Source organism: Ambystoma mexicanum, chromosome 13, assembly GCF_040938575.1.
Source record: "Ambystoma mexicanum isolate Mex_15411 chromosome 13, UKY_AmexF1_1, whole genome shotgun sequence".
NCBI lineage: Eukaryota > Metazoa > Chordata > Amphibia > Caudata > Ambystomatidae > Ambystoma > Ambystoma mexicanum.
Window position 1 is genome coordinate 773,128,009 of NC_090938.1, and position 15,814 is coordinate 773,143,822.

The 15,814-nt window shown below is 47.8% G+C and overlaps 1 protein-coding gene across 1 annotated transcript in view; it reads left to right on the forward strand.

Moving 5' to 3' along the window:
- Nucleotides 1-15,814, forward strand: part of LOC138521935 (E3 ubiquitin-protein ligase TRIM39-like) — a 145,874-nt gene that overhangs the window by 9,014 nt on the left and 121,046 nt on the right. The window contains exon 3 of the mRNA XM_069635109.1: nt 10,047-10,277. Within this exon, the coding sequence (XP_069491210.1) occupies nt 10,047-10,277 (231 nt within the window). The remainder of the gene's footprint in view (nt 1-10,046; nt 10,278-15,814) is intronic.

Here is a 15,814-nt window from a genome sequence, read left to right on the forward strand (position 1 = left end):
TCAACCAGTCCTTGCATGAACTTGACGGCCATTTCTAGAGGAACAATATATGAACTAGAACGTTGCTGTCAGTCTGCTGACCATTAGCTTATAAATCATTGCCCATCGGGGGGGTGTTGGGGGGGAGTGAAGTAGCAGCAAAGAAGTGCTGCCCGCCCCGTGATTGAGGGCCTGAAAGGTATTTGCACCAAAAACAGCAGTGCTAAACCTCGGAACAAAATCGATGAGGAGGTGAATCCTTGTGGTACACATGGGTGAAGTCTGGAGGTCAGGGAGGACCTGTGGAGGAGGGAACGGAGTGAGCTCCGGAATGGCTGGGAGGAGGAGCTCAGGATGAAAGTAATGGACCGGTAGGTTGGGATGCAGAGAGAGGGGCACAGGGGCCTGGAACCGGGGCTGGAATATCACCACAGTCCTCTGTGTGGAGGTGGGAGATAGAGTCCCCCCACCCCCGGCTACCCCTCCTGGAATCACAGAGTCCTGAATCCTGAAGCTTAGTTCCATTCACAGTGCTTTGAGGGCGTGAGACTTGGTGACAACAGAAAGTTTACCTGCAGAAGCAAACCGGAGCGCGCCCTCCCAGAGTCCGACTCCTGTCGGTGTCTGTGACTTCCTAACACATCTATCCCCGCCTGGCAGTGGAACTATAGAACCAGAGACTGCAGTATCTCTGGAACACATCGACAACCACAGCCAGCTATGTATTACCACCTACCGCTAGCTGACACACTACACTAGCAGCCAGACACTAGCACCAACGAGGGGTCGGGTCTACTAATAACAACCACCCATTGGGCTTGGGTACTGTAAGGAAGGCATGATCTCAAACAGTGAAGACAGACACAAGTGATCACAGTTCAAGGGTGTTTATTGAACTTCAATGGGTTGGATGAATGCCTATCTAACCCTATATTTAAGGATAGGACCAGGCTACAACCATCAAAGTAAAAATAACAAAGTCCTTGTGGAATCTTTTCAAAATAAAAAGGGCCTATGCTAATAAACCTATTGCCAATCCCTTCTTCTAAATACAAATGGTGTGGGAAAATGATGAATGCAAAAGAAAGAGTGTTCAATAAAAAATATGTCAGGACAGCCGGTCAATTAGCTTCCCTTCCCCACGTTTTCAGCACGGGGCAAGGTGGCACACTCGAGTTTAGCAAAGATTCTGGCTTCTCCAGCACAAGGATGCAGTTCAGGATATAAACCAGGGCCTTCTGCGACAAAGTCTCTTTCCCAATAAAGTCTCTCATTCGTAAAATGGCTTGGATACAAAATACAACGTCAAAGTTACTTTCTCTTCAGGAGTCTCACGCTTACAAAGGGCCTCATTACATGGTAGGCGGTAACCATGGCGCTATTAGCGCCATGGTTGCCGCCGGTATTTTACCGTGTCCGCCTTGGTGGATGGCGGAATTACCGCCCTACTCCAAGGTGAGCGGGGGCGGTAATTCCCCATTCACCAAGGCACTTCCCCATTCCCATTTTTGCCCCCACAGGGCTCAATGGCAATGGGGAAGGTGCTAATTACGGTACCGCAAATTGCGGTACCGTAATTAGCACCAAGGTCCCTTTGCGGCACCCTAATTTAACGGCTGGTAAAACCAGCCGTTAAGGTCAGGTCCCGCAAAGGGAACTCGTAGTAAGGCGGTAAGGGTTTACCGGTACCGGTGCCCTTACCGGTACCGGTAAACCCTTACCGCCTACCGTGTAATGAGGCCAAAAGTCTCGTGTGCATTGTTTACCCTGGGTCTCTCTCAGCCGGGCTCCGACCCCTTTGATACACCAATTCACAATAGGTCTCTCTCGATCGGGCTCGGACCTTGCACTCTCGCTTTCCCCTTTTTCACAGTTCGATAAATTCACAATAGGTCTCACTCAGCCAGGCTCAGACCTTGATGCATTTATTCCTAATCGAAGACTTTCCACTGTGCAATGGATTTTACTTATATCCTTGCAGGACCACTTTGATTCATTCTTATTCGATTTCTATTCTTTGTTTTCACATTATGATATGATATGATAGGTTATTTATAACATGCTTAATACCCAGAGGTTTCTAAGCGCGGACCCGGGGATCGAACCTGTGGTGCTCCGCGTCGTCTTGCTTCCAAGGCGAGCACGCTGACCCCTGATCTATCCTCCGATTGACATATTACACTTCCTTTTGCAACTTTTTGTGGGATACATCAGTCAGAGACCTTCAATTGGGCACACATGCAGTGCCAAACCACTCTGCTATTTTTTATCTTCGTTCATGTTAAATTTTCAAACAATTCATCAGCCGTCTGGCCTTTACCTGCGTCTTTCATCAAACGCTTCAACGTTCACTTTTTCATGTAATAATGTTACTGCTTGCAACCTTCGTTTCAACACAGACCGGTCTCGTGCAGTTTTCTTCAACTCACCGGCTGTGTTGATTTCTCTGTATACGGCTTTGTTCTCGGAGCCAAGGACGATACCACAGTGGCTGCTACTCCTCCCAGACTCGGTCATTCATGCAGGAGGGCCTCGGAAATCTCAGGCACACAATGCAGGATTCTTCTGTTTCCCTTGTTGGCCTTACACATGCTGCTTTCAAGTTCCTACGAGTATAACGATCACTCGTCGAAAAGGTCAAGGGTATCTCCTTCCTTGTTCTCCTTTCTCGGTCTGCCGTCTCTCTCCATCGGCTCACCTGCTGCCTGGGAAGAACCACGCCTTCGTGTGCTTTGCCTCGCTCAAATTGTGCTCTCGTACTCTGCCTTTTATCCGTGTGGGGAAGTTCAATTGAAGTCAGGTGTGTATTGTCAAAGGTAATTGCCTGACTCTGCCTGACCATGGTAGTCAGACAGGTCAGGTACATTGCTCAGTTATTAGTCTGTTTTCTCCCAGAGTGGGCGGTCGGTGTAGCAGTGTTCGTGTAGGGAAGGGGGGGGAGTTAAAGTTCCCCGGTATCCTACCTGGTAGGAGGGGTTAAAGGTGTTAGAGGGAAAGGGATACTGCATCTCGCCATCAGGTGTCCCACTCCCACTCCCCAAGTACCCATGACCCAGATGATCCTCCCGCACTGGCCCACCCCCAGGGTCTGGATCCAAAGGGGATGGCCGTGCCCTGGCCACCTGAGAGAGAGATCCGTGGGGACTAGGGGGTGAGACACCCTCTGGTTTCTCACAGTACCCAGCGCCAACCAGCAAGGAACACAAGTAGCTACTACAACCCATTGTCAGGCGCTGGGAGTCACCTCCAGACAATCGGCTAACCAGAGCCCTATGGCCGAACGGAATTGGGGCAAGGGGCACATCAGGATTTTAAAAAAGCCCCCTCCCCAGGTCAACAGTGAAACAGTGCATGGGAAGCCCTGCAGAAGAGGGGCTGGTAAAAGGAGCTATTACAAGGAGGCACGGCAACAAAGGAGATAGAGGGAGCGGGGCAGGACAGAGTGGAGAGGGAATTGTCTGGAAGACTATACAGAGGGCAAAAGTGTGATACCCACGCTACACCCAATTATGAAAATGGATAAGTATAAGGGCAAGAAACCAAACCATCAGTTTAAGATTGATGCATATAGGACAGGAGGGCCCAAAACACAACAAGCACCGGAGACAAGACCATAGTCGACAATGGAGGACACGGGAAACACAGAATCTCAGGCTACCCAGGAAATCTTGAGAGCCGTACATGAGGCAAAGACAAAGCTGGAGCAAAGGATAGATGCAGTAGGTCTGGATGTCAGTCTCCGGAGATAGTACCTGCATAAGTGTCAGCGCGAGTAGGAGAAGCGGAAGAGCGTATATCGTCTGTCGAAGATGTAATAACCCCCTTGAGACATGTTAAAAATGTAGAAAAGGACGCAGCAGATGGAAGAAAGATGGGCCCACATGGGCTGTCTAAATGTTTCTCAATTGAAAGGGCACGTAGTACGAAGTAAGGAGCCACTGCGAGGTGTCCCAGCAAGACAAATCATTGCCAAGCTGTTAAATTACCACGATCGAGATGTAATCTTACAAGCAGCAAGAAAGAAGGGAACTCTGGAGTATAATGGGGCAAGGATTGCAATATACCCCGACTTCACCAAAGCGGTACAAAACGTGCCGCAATCCTTTGACGCGGTGCACAGGAAGCTAGGGGAAAAAGAAATGAAGTATGCCACAATTTATCCAGCAACACTAAAAGTCTGCAGACCTCAGGGAGTTAGGTTCGTCACGCGCCCTACTGATGCTTGGGACTGGACAGAAACAACGGCCCGCAGCAATGCATAAAGCAGAAGGGGCAAAACAAAAATGCAGGAACAGAAATGGCCCCCACGGTGAGAAGGGAAAAGCAGTTGGAAGTCAGTTAACAGCAGACATGCAAGATAGACTGCAAATAATTGACATTGATGTGGGCCCAGGAGGTGGGTGGAGTGGGGAGGGGGAGAATGAGAGCAACAACAGTGAATAAGCAACAGACTCAAGTGGGTAAAAATCAAGATTTCGGGTAGAACGGCCAGCAGGCATAGCCCCCCTTGCAAATCCCGAGACCCCTATCAAGGGTTCGGGCGAGCAATAGTTGTTTTGGGGTCAACAGATAAGTTGGGGGGAAATATAGGGTGGGGGAGGGTGGTGGTGTTGGGTTTGTTCGGGAGGTGAAGGGGCAGGGAGCGAGAGAATATGGGTAGTTAGACATGCACAAATGCAGTTTGGTATACATCTTGACTTAACAACAAGGCAAGGGATCTCGCACCTGGGAAAGGACAACGCAGAGGCAAATGACACTACACGGAACGATGCAAAGAGAATGTAGGGTTGTGAAATGCCGAAATTATGAGATGTAGAGAGGGGCTGGTGACAAAGTATTTGATGAGGCAGAAAGCCTGCATAGTACTATTGCAGGAAACGCACTTGATGGCTCAGAGTGTAGGTTTCTGGGCAGGGGTCAATACACGTTGGTGGAACATGCGGGATACTACAGAGGCTCCAGCGGGGTGGCAGTCCACATCAGTCGTATGTTACTCACTGCACCTATACTGCTAGGGGCGATGTCGTCTCGGAGGTAGACAAAGCCACAAGACCGGGATCAACAACGAGCTTGATTCGAAAACGACCTCCCAGAATACAAGCCTCCTCAACTTGAGGGAAACTCTTTTTTACAACACACCCCTCTGCTGTTATTAAAAGACAGACAGAGGAGTTGATCTCACAAAAGAGCGGGGAACACACGCACCGCTTACACCAATGCTGAAAAAGAAATAACAAGCGTTAATGGCCCGAACACCAATAAACACATGCAATATCACTAGAGAGCGGAACAAGTACCTTGTTATTGTCTTGCTAAGGACAGGATTCCCAAACCTAAAGAAACCATGGGTAATGAGTACTGGATAGACAGAAGAACCCCTAATACCACCCCACTCCCAGTCAGGGTTCAATTCTTACCACCAAAATGTAGGTCAAAGCCGAACCAAAAGGTAACAACGACGGGAGAAAATAACAAACGGGAAGGTTAGTGTAGGATACTACCCCGGGCGGCACGAGGGACGCACTGGTGACGGGATGGTGCACTGATCAGCAGAGCGTTCAATGTGCACTAGAATTTCCAAGGGTTGAGCGGTTCGTTACTGGAGAAAGTTCACTATACGGATGTTAAACAATAGCATGAAGAAAGGTAATCCAAAGTTGCTGGTAGCTGCAAAGCGTTATGGTACAGGTAGTTCGGGAGCACTGGTATGAGGGAGCCGGGTGATAGAGAGCAGAAATACAATTTGTTCCCAGAAATAACTCAGATAGCTTACCGCAGCATGCAGAGTTAAAGTTGCATAAGGACAGTGAAGCGCTGAAGGTGTCAAAAGGCGATGCTGCCCTACTGCAGTATGCCGCAAGGTACGGGAAGCAGAGTTTGGAGGGAAGCGGGCTGGAGTAGGAGAGGAGTCCCACACCGGTAAGCATCGTAATGGAATCGGAGAGAGATAGCAGATCAAGGCAGTCCGAGGTCATATAGCAGAAAGGCAAAACTTTAGCAGAATCGAGAGGCAACGTCAGGTCCAAAAACGAAGCAGGAGTCAAAAGCCGGATATCCACAAGTAAGTCTCAAGCAAGGACGAAAAGTAGTTCGTCGGAGGAACGGAATGGCACAACTTCAATTAGAAGCACTGGAGCACAGGAAGGGATGACTATTTAACTTCCTGGGAGGGCGGAGACAGAATGTGGACAGGCCGTCGTAGCGTACGCTGGTTCCTCACGTGACTCGGGAGGAATGTCTTTGTTGTCAATCTCCATGGCAACCTCCATTTGCTCCACATGAAAGGGCTGCCAGACCGAATCTTGCCGCAGGATTGTTGTCCGTTCTTGGGTGATTTCCGAGGTCGCTCCGTGGCCACAGACCTGCGCGTGACATCATAGCATTCCATTCCAGTTGGGTCAAGTGGAGAGAGAAGGGGAGGACGATATCTGATAGTGACCGGGGGAATTATGGGGGGAAGCAATTACCATACTGAATGTGTACGCACCTCCACCATTACAACCGGACTTACTTAACAAGATACAGGCGATATTGGCAACACATGGTGCAAATGAAACCATAGTGAGAGGTGACTTTACTGACGTCCTTCACAGACGAATAGATGTCCTCAGATGGGGGAACTCCCGGCCGGGAGACGCGCACCAAACTGGCGACCTTTTTGGAGGCAACAGGATTAGGGGATGTCTGGAGAGGGTTACAAACCGGTAAAAGACAGTTCTCGTACTATTGCTGAGCACACGACTCAATGTCTCACTTAGACTACTTTTTGGTACAATGTACCATCACCGGAAGGGTATTGGAAGCAGAATACCTGACAAGAGGGATATTGGATTATGCCCCGCTGTATATTACGATAAGAGGGGAGGGACTGCAGGGGAAAGGGGAGTGGGGACTAAACACATACCACCTAGGGATTGAGACAATACGGGAGGAGATGAAAGACTGTACAGGAAAATACTTTGAATTGAATGAGGGCACAGTGAAGAGTGGCTGCACACTTTGGGAAGTATAACACAGTAGTAGTAGTAGTAGAAAGAAAGGAAAAGCTGGAGACACTAGAAGAAGAAGAGGTGGCTAGGACAGAAAAGAGGAACGTAGACGAACAAGCAATAGAATCTAAAATAGAGATGCTAAAAGTTGCTGGGCAATACAAAGAAGTGGTGACAGATGAGGCAAAAAAGGCATGCTGGGCCATGAAAGCCAGAGTGTATGAACTCGAGTCCAAAGGTGAAAGGATGCTTGCATGGTTGGAGAAACGGGAGGAGGAGTCCAGTTGGGTTAAGGGCATCTGTAATGAGGAGGGAACAATCTACACGGAAGGGGAAAAAATAGTAGACGACTTCGCACATTTTTACCAGGGACTATACAGTGCGGTCCCAGGGCCTACAGAGATCCTACAGAGATTGAAATTGGGAGATACTTAGATGGGGTAAACCTGCCACAGGTAGCTGAAACGCGACCAGTAATGGATATTGAGATAACGATGGAGGAAGTACAAGAGGCAATTAAGAGCTTAAATTGCGTGAAACCCCAGGACCAAATGGAATCCCGACTGAATTTTGGAAATAAATCGGAGACAAGGTGGTCAAGCCAATGTGGGACATGTTCATGGAAAGCTGTGCACAAGGCACACTCCGACATGAGAACGGCTACAATAGTGATAATACACAAAAAAGGTAAACCCACCGATAAATGTGCCTCGTACCGTCCCATATCTTTGCTGAATGGAGAGGCAAAGGTCCTAGCCAAGATACTAGCAACATGGCTAGTAGGGGTAATAAGCAAGCTAATGAACTCGGGTCAATGTGGTTTTGTTCCAGGAAGAGCAAAAGGATGAACCTGAGAAGGGCACATTACACTTTAGTATTATCTGACTCATTGGAGGGTCCCCAGGCAATAATGGCACTAGAGAAGGCCTTTGGTTTGGTGCAATAGGCCTGGGCCCCAACTTCATAAGACAGAAGAAACTACTAAATGCACAACCACTCGCGAAAGTTAGAGTGAATGGGCACATATCCCGTATCTTCCCGCTCCAGAGGGGCATGAGACAAGGATGTCCACTGTCGCTGCTGCTATCCTTCATAGCGATTGAACCACTAGCTGAGTGCATTAGAGCGGATCCTACAATTCAAGGGTTCTGATGGCCCAGGAACTGGGAAGATAAAATCTCTCTATATGCAGATGATCTTCTGATATATCTGAGGGATCCCAGAAGAACGGGCCCAAGGGTAATGGATACCATACGGGAGTTCGGAATTTACTCCAGTCTGGAGAGTTAACTGGGAGAAATCAGTCATAATACCAGTACAGCAGGGAAAAGATGCTGTCCCTGAGGAATGACCCCTCGGGGTGGAGCAAGGGGGATTTAAGTAGCTGGGTATAACCGTGCAAAAGGAAGAACATGTGTTTCTTAAAAATAATCTAGAACCAATAAATCGCAGACTACAAGGAGACGCTGAACATTGGTCTAACCTACCTATAACACTGCTCAGAAGGGTCAATTTATTAAAAATGATGGCACTGCCCAGACTGCTATATGTCTTGCAGAACACTTCGGTGAAAACAACCAAGATACAGTTCACAAGCATCGAAGCTATAAAGAGGACTATTATGGGGTGACAAGAATCCACGCATAGCCCTGCGGATGCTCTCAAAAGCGGTATATGAAGGAGGGGTAGGACTGCCGGATATATGGAAACACTACTGGGCGGCCCATCTGCTGGTAGCAAAGGAGTGGGTATTTGTTGGGGAAATCTAGCTCACACAAGACTGAAACTGTCGCGAATGGAAGGCTGAACCACCTTACAGATACTGTACGGAAGCCAGGGCGAAGGGTACTCTCCCCCCAGCAGGATCGAGATTGGTGCAGATCAGGAAGGAAGTCACACACGCAATGGGATGGAAGGGGAAAGCTACCAGACAGTCCCCACTGTGGGAAAATCCCAATATTAGATATAAAAGCTAGGGAGGCAGCCACATTGGGTGGAAAAGGAAATATGCAGACTGGGAGATATAGTGGATAATAGAGATTAACCCATTCCAACAATGCAGGAAAAATATGGACTGGGCCCGGAAGAATTCTTCAAATACATGAGACTAAAACACGCTGTAGAAGCTCAATTTGGAGGGGAATTGGACTTCCCCAAACACCCCCTCCTCACCCGGAGATTAATCTATTCACAGAGAAAATAGAGGGGAAAGGGATAACAACACTATATCAAGTCATAAATAACCCCCCCCCCCCATGTCACACCTGAAAGGGAGATGGGAAAGAGACCCAGGAACCCAGGAGGAGGAAAAATTGATAGAAGCGCTAGTGGCTTCAAGAGAGGTTAATGTATCACCCAGGATGAGGCTCATACAATGCAACATTCTGCACAGAGTACACCATTCCAGGGATAGACTGCATAACAGGGGTAGAGTAACGCATGGCCGGTGTCTCACATGTGGAAGGGAAGTGGGAACATTCCTGAGATGATGTTACTGCATATAAGAGGGGAGTGTGAAGGAAGCAGAGGAGAAGAGACACTGATACACATACCATCGATGGTGGTAAAAAGGGACCTAGTGGCAAAATGTGAGACCTAGGAAATGCCCACTATGGGAACCTGAGAGATTGGAATGGGCCATTTTAGTAGAATGGAGCAGATCATGTACATGAATAGGGCGGTGGGTCCATGAGGAAGTGTCAGAAGATATGGGGGAAATGGGACATGGATGCCTGAGAGAAGGGGCACATCGGTACGAGATACTACAGGAGGGGGAGGCAGGGGATTGGAATGAGGGAGAGGAAGGAGGAATGGGATAGGACGAATGGTCAACACTAACAAAAATGTGTATTTGAACAAGGATATGATGAATAATATTGGAATATGGAAAAAACTTAATAAAAACTGGTTTATAAACAATAATCATTGCCAATCGGTAATTCACGTGTGTTAGGTTTATGATTTTAAGAGTTATTGAGAGGGAACCACTACAGGTGTTATATGTAAGATATTGTATGATAGTTAATGTAATATTCAGAAATATAATGCGTCTATTGTTTGTTTAAATCTATTTTTAAGGGAAACATTATGAAGCAGAGAGAGAACATCCTTAGTACATTTGAGCACCTGAAGCAGTTCCTGGAGAAGGAGAAACAGCAGCTGCTCAGCAGACTGGAGAAGGAGCAAGAGGAGAAGATGAAGAAGATTCAGGAGAAACTGACCCGACTGGAGAAGCAGCAAAGCACCCACAGGAGCCTGATCACAGAGCTGGAGAGGAAGTGCCAGCAGCAGGACGTGGATCTACTGAAGGTGAGAGGGGATCAGAAACCTATAGAGCTAGAGCAGCAATCCACCCACAGGGGCCTGATCCCAGAGATGGAACAGAGGTATCAGCAGCAGGACAGGGAGCTACTGAAGGTGAGACAGGAATCTATAGACCTGTACGAGCAACGATCCACTGCCAGGGACCTGACCCCTGAGCTGGCGAGGAAGTGTTAGCAACAGGACTTGGATCTACTGAAGGTGAGAGGGGATCAGAAACCTATAGAACTAGAGCAGCAATCCACCCACAGGGACCTGATCCCAGAGATAGAAAGGGTTCAGCAGGACAGGGAGTTACTAAAAATCCCCCCTTGCTCCCAAAGGTACAGAGAAAGGAAACCTATAAATGGTGGCCTACATGAACTGCCTTTCCCTTCGGTGAAGAAACAGGATGAAGCATTTGTAAACATGTATAAGCAAAATAGTTCTAAAGTCAAAAATAGTAAATTACCATTTAGAACTAACTTTGCTGTTTGGGACTCCAAGTCCCATAATCCCAAGAGTACTGGGATGAAGAAGATGGCTGAAGACCAATGCAGACCTGAAGGTCAGGCAATTAGGCTTAACAGCATACCCGAGGGAGGCTGAGAGGCTTAAAAAGCTTCTTCTTGTGTAGGCCATTAGTTGTGGTTGTGGCTGGAGGGGCAGTAGCAGTTGTAGCAGCAGAAGAAGCAGCTGGGGCAGGAGAAAGTGGCAGAGGAAAGCACGTTGCTGGCAGAATCCACAGAGGTGGGAGGAAAGAAAGGACACAAGGATTATTCCAGTTACTAGTCCTGAGTTGGCCCTTTTCCCCCAAAGCCTGGATTGCAGAGGTTGCGCAGCGGGAAGCTTAAGATTTGAAAGCTTTACCCCATGTGAACCTTATTTTAGAGATTTCACAGCAAGAATCATCCAGCACACCATGCCTGGAGGCTGGCATGCTCCAGGGGGTCATGGTGAGCTGAACTCCATGCCTCTGGGGTGGGACCGAAGGCAGCTTGCTGAGGGAAGTATGCCGAGCCGAGAACACCACTGTAGTAGAAGTCCAGCAGCCTGTGTCAGTGGCCCAAGAGGCCGGTGAGTGTTTCTGCGCATTCTCAAGCCTTCAGGCATTGTCAGGCAGGCAACTGTAACCAGTTGCTTTCACTCGCGAGGGAGTGAAATTGACTGAAGCTGACCGGAGCGTGTCAGACAATGGAGTGCAACAATTGTAGCACTCGTGTACAGACGAATACGCTGTGGAATGAGGTTTTGAACATTATAAATGATTAAAAAACAGCTTTAACAAAATTAATAAGGGTTGCGTGTGCCTAAAAGTGATTTTAACACGAAGACCAAGCCTGAGTAAAGTCACAATAACAGTGTATCCTGTGAAACCGGGTATTAAACCTCAATATTGTGACCCAAAGAAAACAAGCATTACAATAAGCCAAGAGTTGGACAAGCATTGCCCTCAGCCAAATGAAGCTAAAGTAAAGGTTTCTTTGATAATAACTGTTGATAGCAGAGGAAAAGAGGTTAATATAACATATTTAAAGGTAGAGCTTGTAAATGAATGACTATGGTGTGAAAGGAACAGCAACTAGTCATGAATTAACATTGTCAAAGCCAATAGAGGTTGAATTGAAAGTACTTGGTTTGTGGCTTAACAAAAAGACAAGAGTGGTTGAAAAGTGGCCCTATAAGAAAGTTGATGTTCAGGAAATAAAGAGACATTGCTTGCGGTAGGGGAGGCATGGTATCACAAGTATGACACTGACACAATGGGTACAATTTGTAAAACCTTTATTGAAATGTTTACTGTTGGAGAAACTCCAATTCTGCCCTATAACCAAGATGGGAGTAGTCTCGACCATCAAATAATTAATACCGTAGTCCTACTGGAGTCTGTCAAATCAAAATGACCTATGTTAACAAAACCTAATGCCTGCCCTATTCTTTGTATAAAAGTGTAAAAAGGAAAAATGTATGCGAAAGGAAAATCAATGTTCAAATAAGTAAGTGTGGTTGAACAAGCTCTCCTCCTCATATTAAACCTCCCAGAATAAGGCTGTCCCTGTAGGCAGGATGACACACTCTGGCGCAGCTTCTATAAAAATAAACAGTTCACCACGTGGATCGAGGCCCGCCTGATCTTCCACGTTTAAGTCTCTTTTCTTTGACTTCAAAACAAGGTTACATCCAAAACAGTTCACGAAGGTCCCCCTCTGCTGAGCTCCGAACTCACAAAAAATAAAGATCAACACAAAGAAGTAAGGGGCTCCTTTCCCCAAGCTTGTCTCACTTTGGGTCTCCCTCTGTCGGGCTCGGGCCCCTCTAAAAATGTAATTCAACACGAACAAGCAAGGAAGCTCCCTTCCCCAAGCTTATCTCACTTCGGGTTTCCCTCTGTCTGGCTCGGACCCCTTTTAAGAATGTCTCTTCAATGCAAGCAAGTCGAAGACTTTAGATTGTGCGATGGATTTAACTATGACCTTCACAGGACCACTTCGACTAAATGTCACTTGGAGTTCTCTTCTTTATTTCACTTTTGCTGATCATACGCTTATGTTTCAAACAGTTCACTTGTAACAGAGACTTTCGACTGGGCTACTTCCTTTCACCTGACCACTCCGTTTCATGGTATCGCTGTCTTTGCAGCTACTTGTTCACTTTAAAGTTCATTCAGAGGTCTGCCTTTCCTCACGTTTCATTCCCACGCATGCAGCCTCCACTTGCGATAAATGTTGCTACTTCAAAAACCTCTTAACACACACCGGTCTTTCAGATTGCTTTCCTAACACACCGGCTGTGTGTTTCTGTTCTGGATTTTTACAATTTTCAGTTCATGAGTCCAGGTTAGTACTACAAGCTTGACCTCGCCTCCCCAACTCGTCCGTTCACCCAGGATGGTCTCTGGTGGCCTCGGAACACAATGCAATCTTCACTTGTGGGATCTGGCCTTCTCCACGTGTCATCCGCGGCCTGTTGGAGGCAACGACCTCTGGTAAGGAACTCTTGGGGTTTCCGTCCCGCTGCTTCCGTCCCTCGGTCCGTCGTTCTGCTCCAGTAGGCTTACCTTCTTCCCAGAAGTCCTGCTCGTACTCGTGTTCCGCCTTGCTCAGAGTGTGTCTCTGGGTGCTGCCTTTTATTTGTATGAGGAGAGCTAATCGGTATCAGGTGTATGCATTTAGCATTGAGTACCTGACTTTGCCTGACCCTATTAGCGGGACATGTCCAGTGTGTGTAAGTGGATGTTGTTACTGTCAGCCACCCTCTGCACAGTGTTTTTGTAAAAAGGGGGAAAGCGGGTTGGGACCTCAGAGCATCCTAAAACATAGGATGGGTTGGAAGTAGAAGCCCTGGTATAAAGTGACCCAGGCAGAAGTGGAAGTGGAGGCCCTGGTATAAAGTGACCCAGGCAGAAGTGGAAGTGGAGGTCCTGGTATAAAGTGACCCAGACGGAAGTGGAAGTCCTGTTATAAAGTGACCCAGGCGGAAGTGGAAGTGCTGGTATAAAGTGACCCAGGCAGAAGTGGAAGTGGAAGTCCTGGTATAAAGTGACCCAGACAGAAGTGGAAGTGGAAGTCCTGGTATAAAGTGACCCAGGCAGAAGTGGAAGTGCTGGTATAAAGTGACCCAGGCAGAAGTGGAAGTGGAAGTCCTGGTATAAAGTGACCCAGAAAGAAGTGGAAGTGGAAGTCCTGGTATAAAGTGACCCAGGCAGAAGTGGAAGTGGAAGTCCTGGTATAAAGTGACCCAGGCGCAAGGGGAAGTCCTGGTATAAAGTGACCCAGGCGGAAGTGGAAGTGCTGGTATAAAGTGACCCAGGCAGAAGTGGAAGTGGAAGTCCTGGTATAAAGTGACCCAGGCAGAAGTGGAATTGGAGGTCCTGGTATAACGTGACCCAGGCAGAAGTGGAAGTGGAAGTCCTGTTATAAAGTGACCCAGGCGGAAGTGGAAGTCCTGGTATAAAGTGACCCAGGCGGAAGTGGAAGTCCTGGTATAAAGTGACCCAGGCAGAAGTGGAAGTGGAAATCCTGGTATAAAGTGACCCAGACAGAAGTGGAAGTGGAAGTCCTGGTATAAAGTGACCCAGGCAGAAGAGGAAGTGGAAGTCCTGGTATAAAGTGACCCAGACAGAAGTGGAAGTGGAAGTCCTGGTATAACGTGACCCAGGCAGAAGTGGAAGTGGAAGTCCTGTTATAAAGTGACCCAGGCGGAAGTGGAAGTCCTGGCATAAAGTGACCCAGGCAGAAGTGGAAGTCCTGGCATAAAGTGACCCAGGCAGAAGTGGAAGTGGAAGTCCTGGCATAAAGTGACCCAGGCAGACGTTGAAGTGGAAGTCCTGGTATAAAGTGACCCAGGCAGAAGTGGAAGTCCTGGCATAAAGTGACCCAGGCAGAAGTGGAAGTCCTGGCATAAAGTGACCCAGGCAGAAGTGGAAGTGGAGACCCTGGTATAAAGTGACCCAGACAGAAGTGGAAGTCCTGGTATAAAGTGACCCAGACAGAAGTGGAAGTGGAAGTCCTGGTATAAATTGACCCAGGCAGAAGTGGAAGTGGAAGTCCTGGTATAAGGTGACCCAGGCAGAAGTGGAATTGGAAGTCCTGGTATTAAGTGACCCAGGCAGAAGAGGAAATGGAAGTCCTGGTATAAAGTGACCCAGGCAGAAGAGGAAGTGGAGACCCTGGTATAAAGTGACCCAGACAGAAGTGGAAGTGGAAGTCCTGGTATAAATCTAAGCAGGTACAAACATCAGAAATACGATTACATTAAGTAATGTATGCCATATCCTCACAGAATACAATATAGGAACATCACTTGCTTATCCCCTTCAAGGCACTATATTTTATTAATGCTTGTTCTACTATTATGAAGGGATATTCTGAAATGAGATGGTGTCTCACCTTTTGCTCCTACCCCGCAGGGCAGAATGGGGTGAAATACCATGGCACCTTCGCTCAATTGACAAATATCTGCCTGCAACTCTGTCTTTTAAATGGAATAAATGCTATGGGCAGCTCCTACCAAGTACAGGTGGCCGGGCTGTGAACTCTCTGCTTCTAGAATAAGGACAGCAAGCTTGCTGTTGGCCTTCCAGGGTAAACAGGGAACATTCTCTACTCCACAAACCAGGGGTCCGGTTAGCAAAAGCTTTGATGCTAGCTAGAGTGTGGCCGTTAGCGCTCTACAAATCACACACATAACATAAACTATCAAGAAAAAGAGAGGGGGAGAGAAAGAGGGACAAGGGAAAGAGAGAGGGGGCACAGAGAAAGAGGGACAAGGGAAAGAGAGAGGGGGCAGAGAGAAAGAGGGACAAGGGAAAGAGAGAGGGGGCAGAGAGAAAGAGGGACAAGGGAAAGAGAGAGGTGGCAGAGAGAAAGAGGGACAAGGGAAAGAGAGAGGGGGCAGAGAGAAAGGGGGGAATAGAGGTAGAGGGGGGCGAGGACAGATGGGGAAAGAAGGAGGTAAAGGGGGATGGAGGGAGTGTTAGGGAGGGACAGAAATGGACTGGTAGGGGAGGATGCGGGGGGTGGAAGGGACAGGGAAGCAGAGGGATG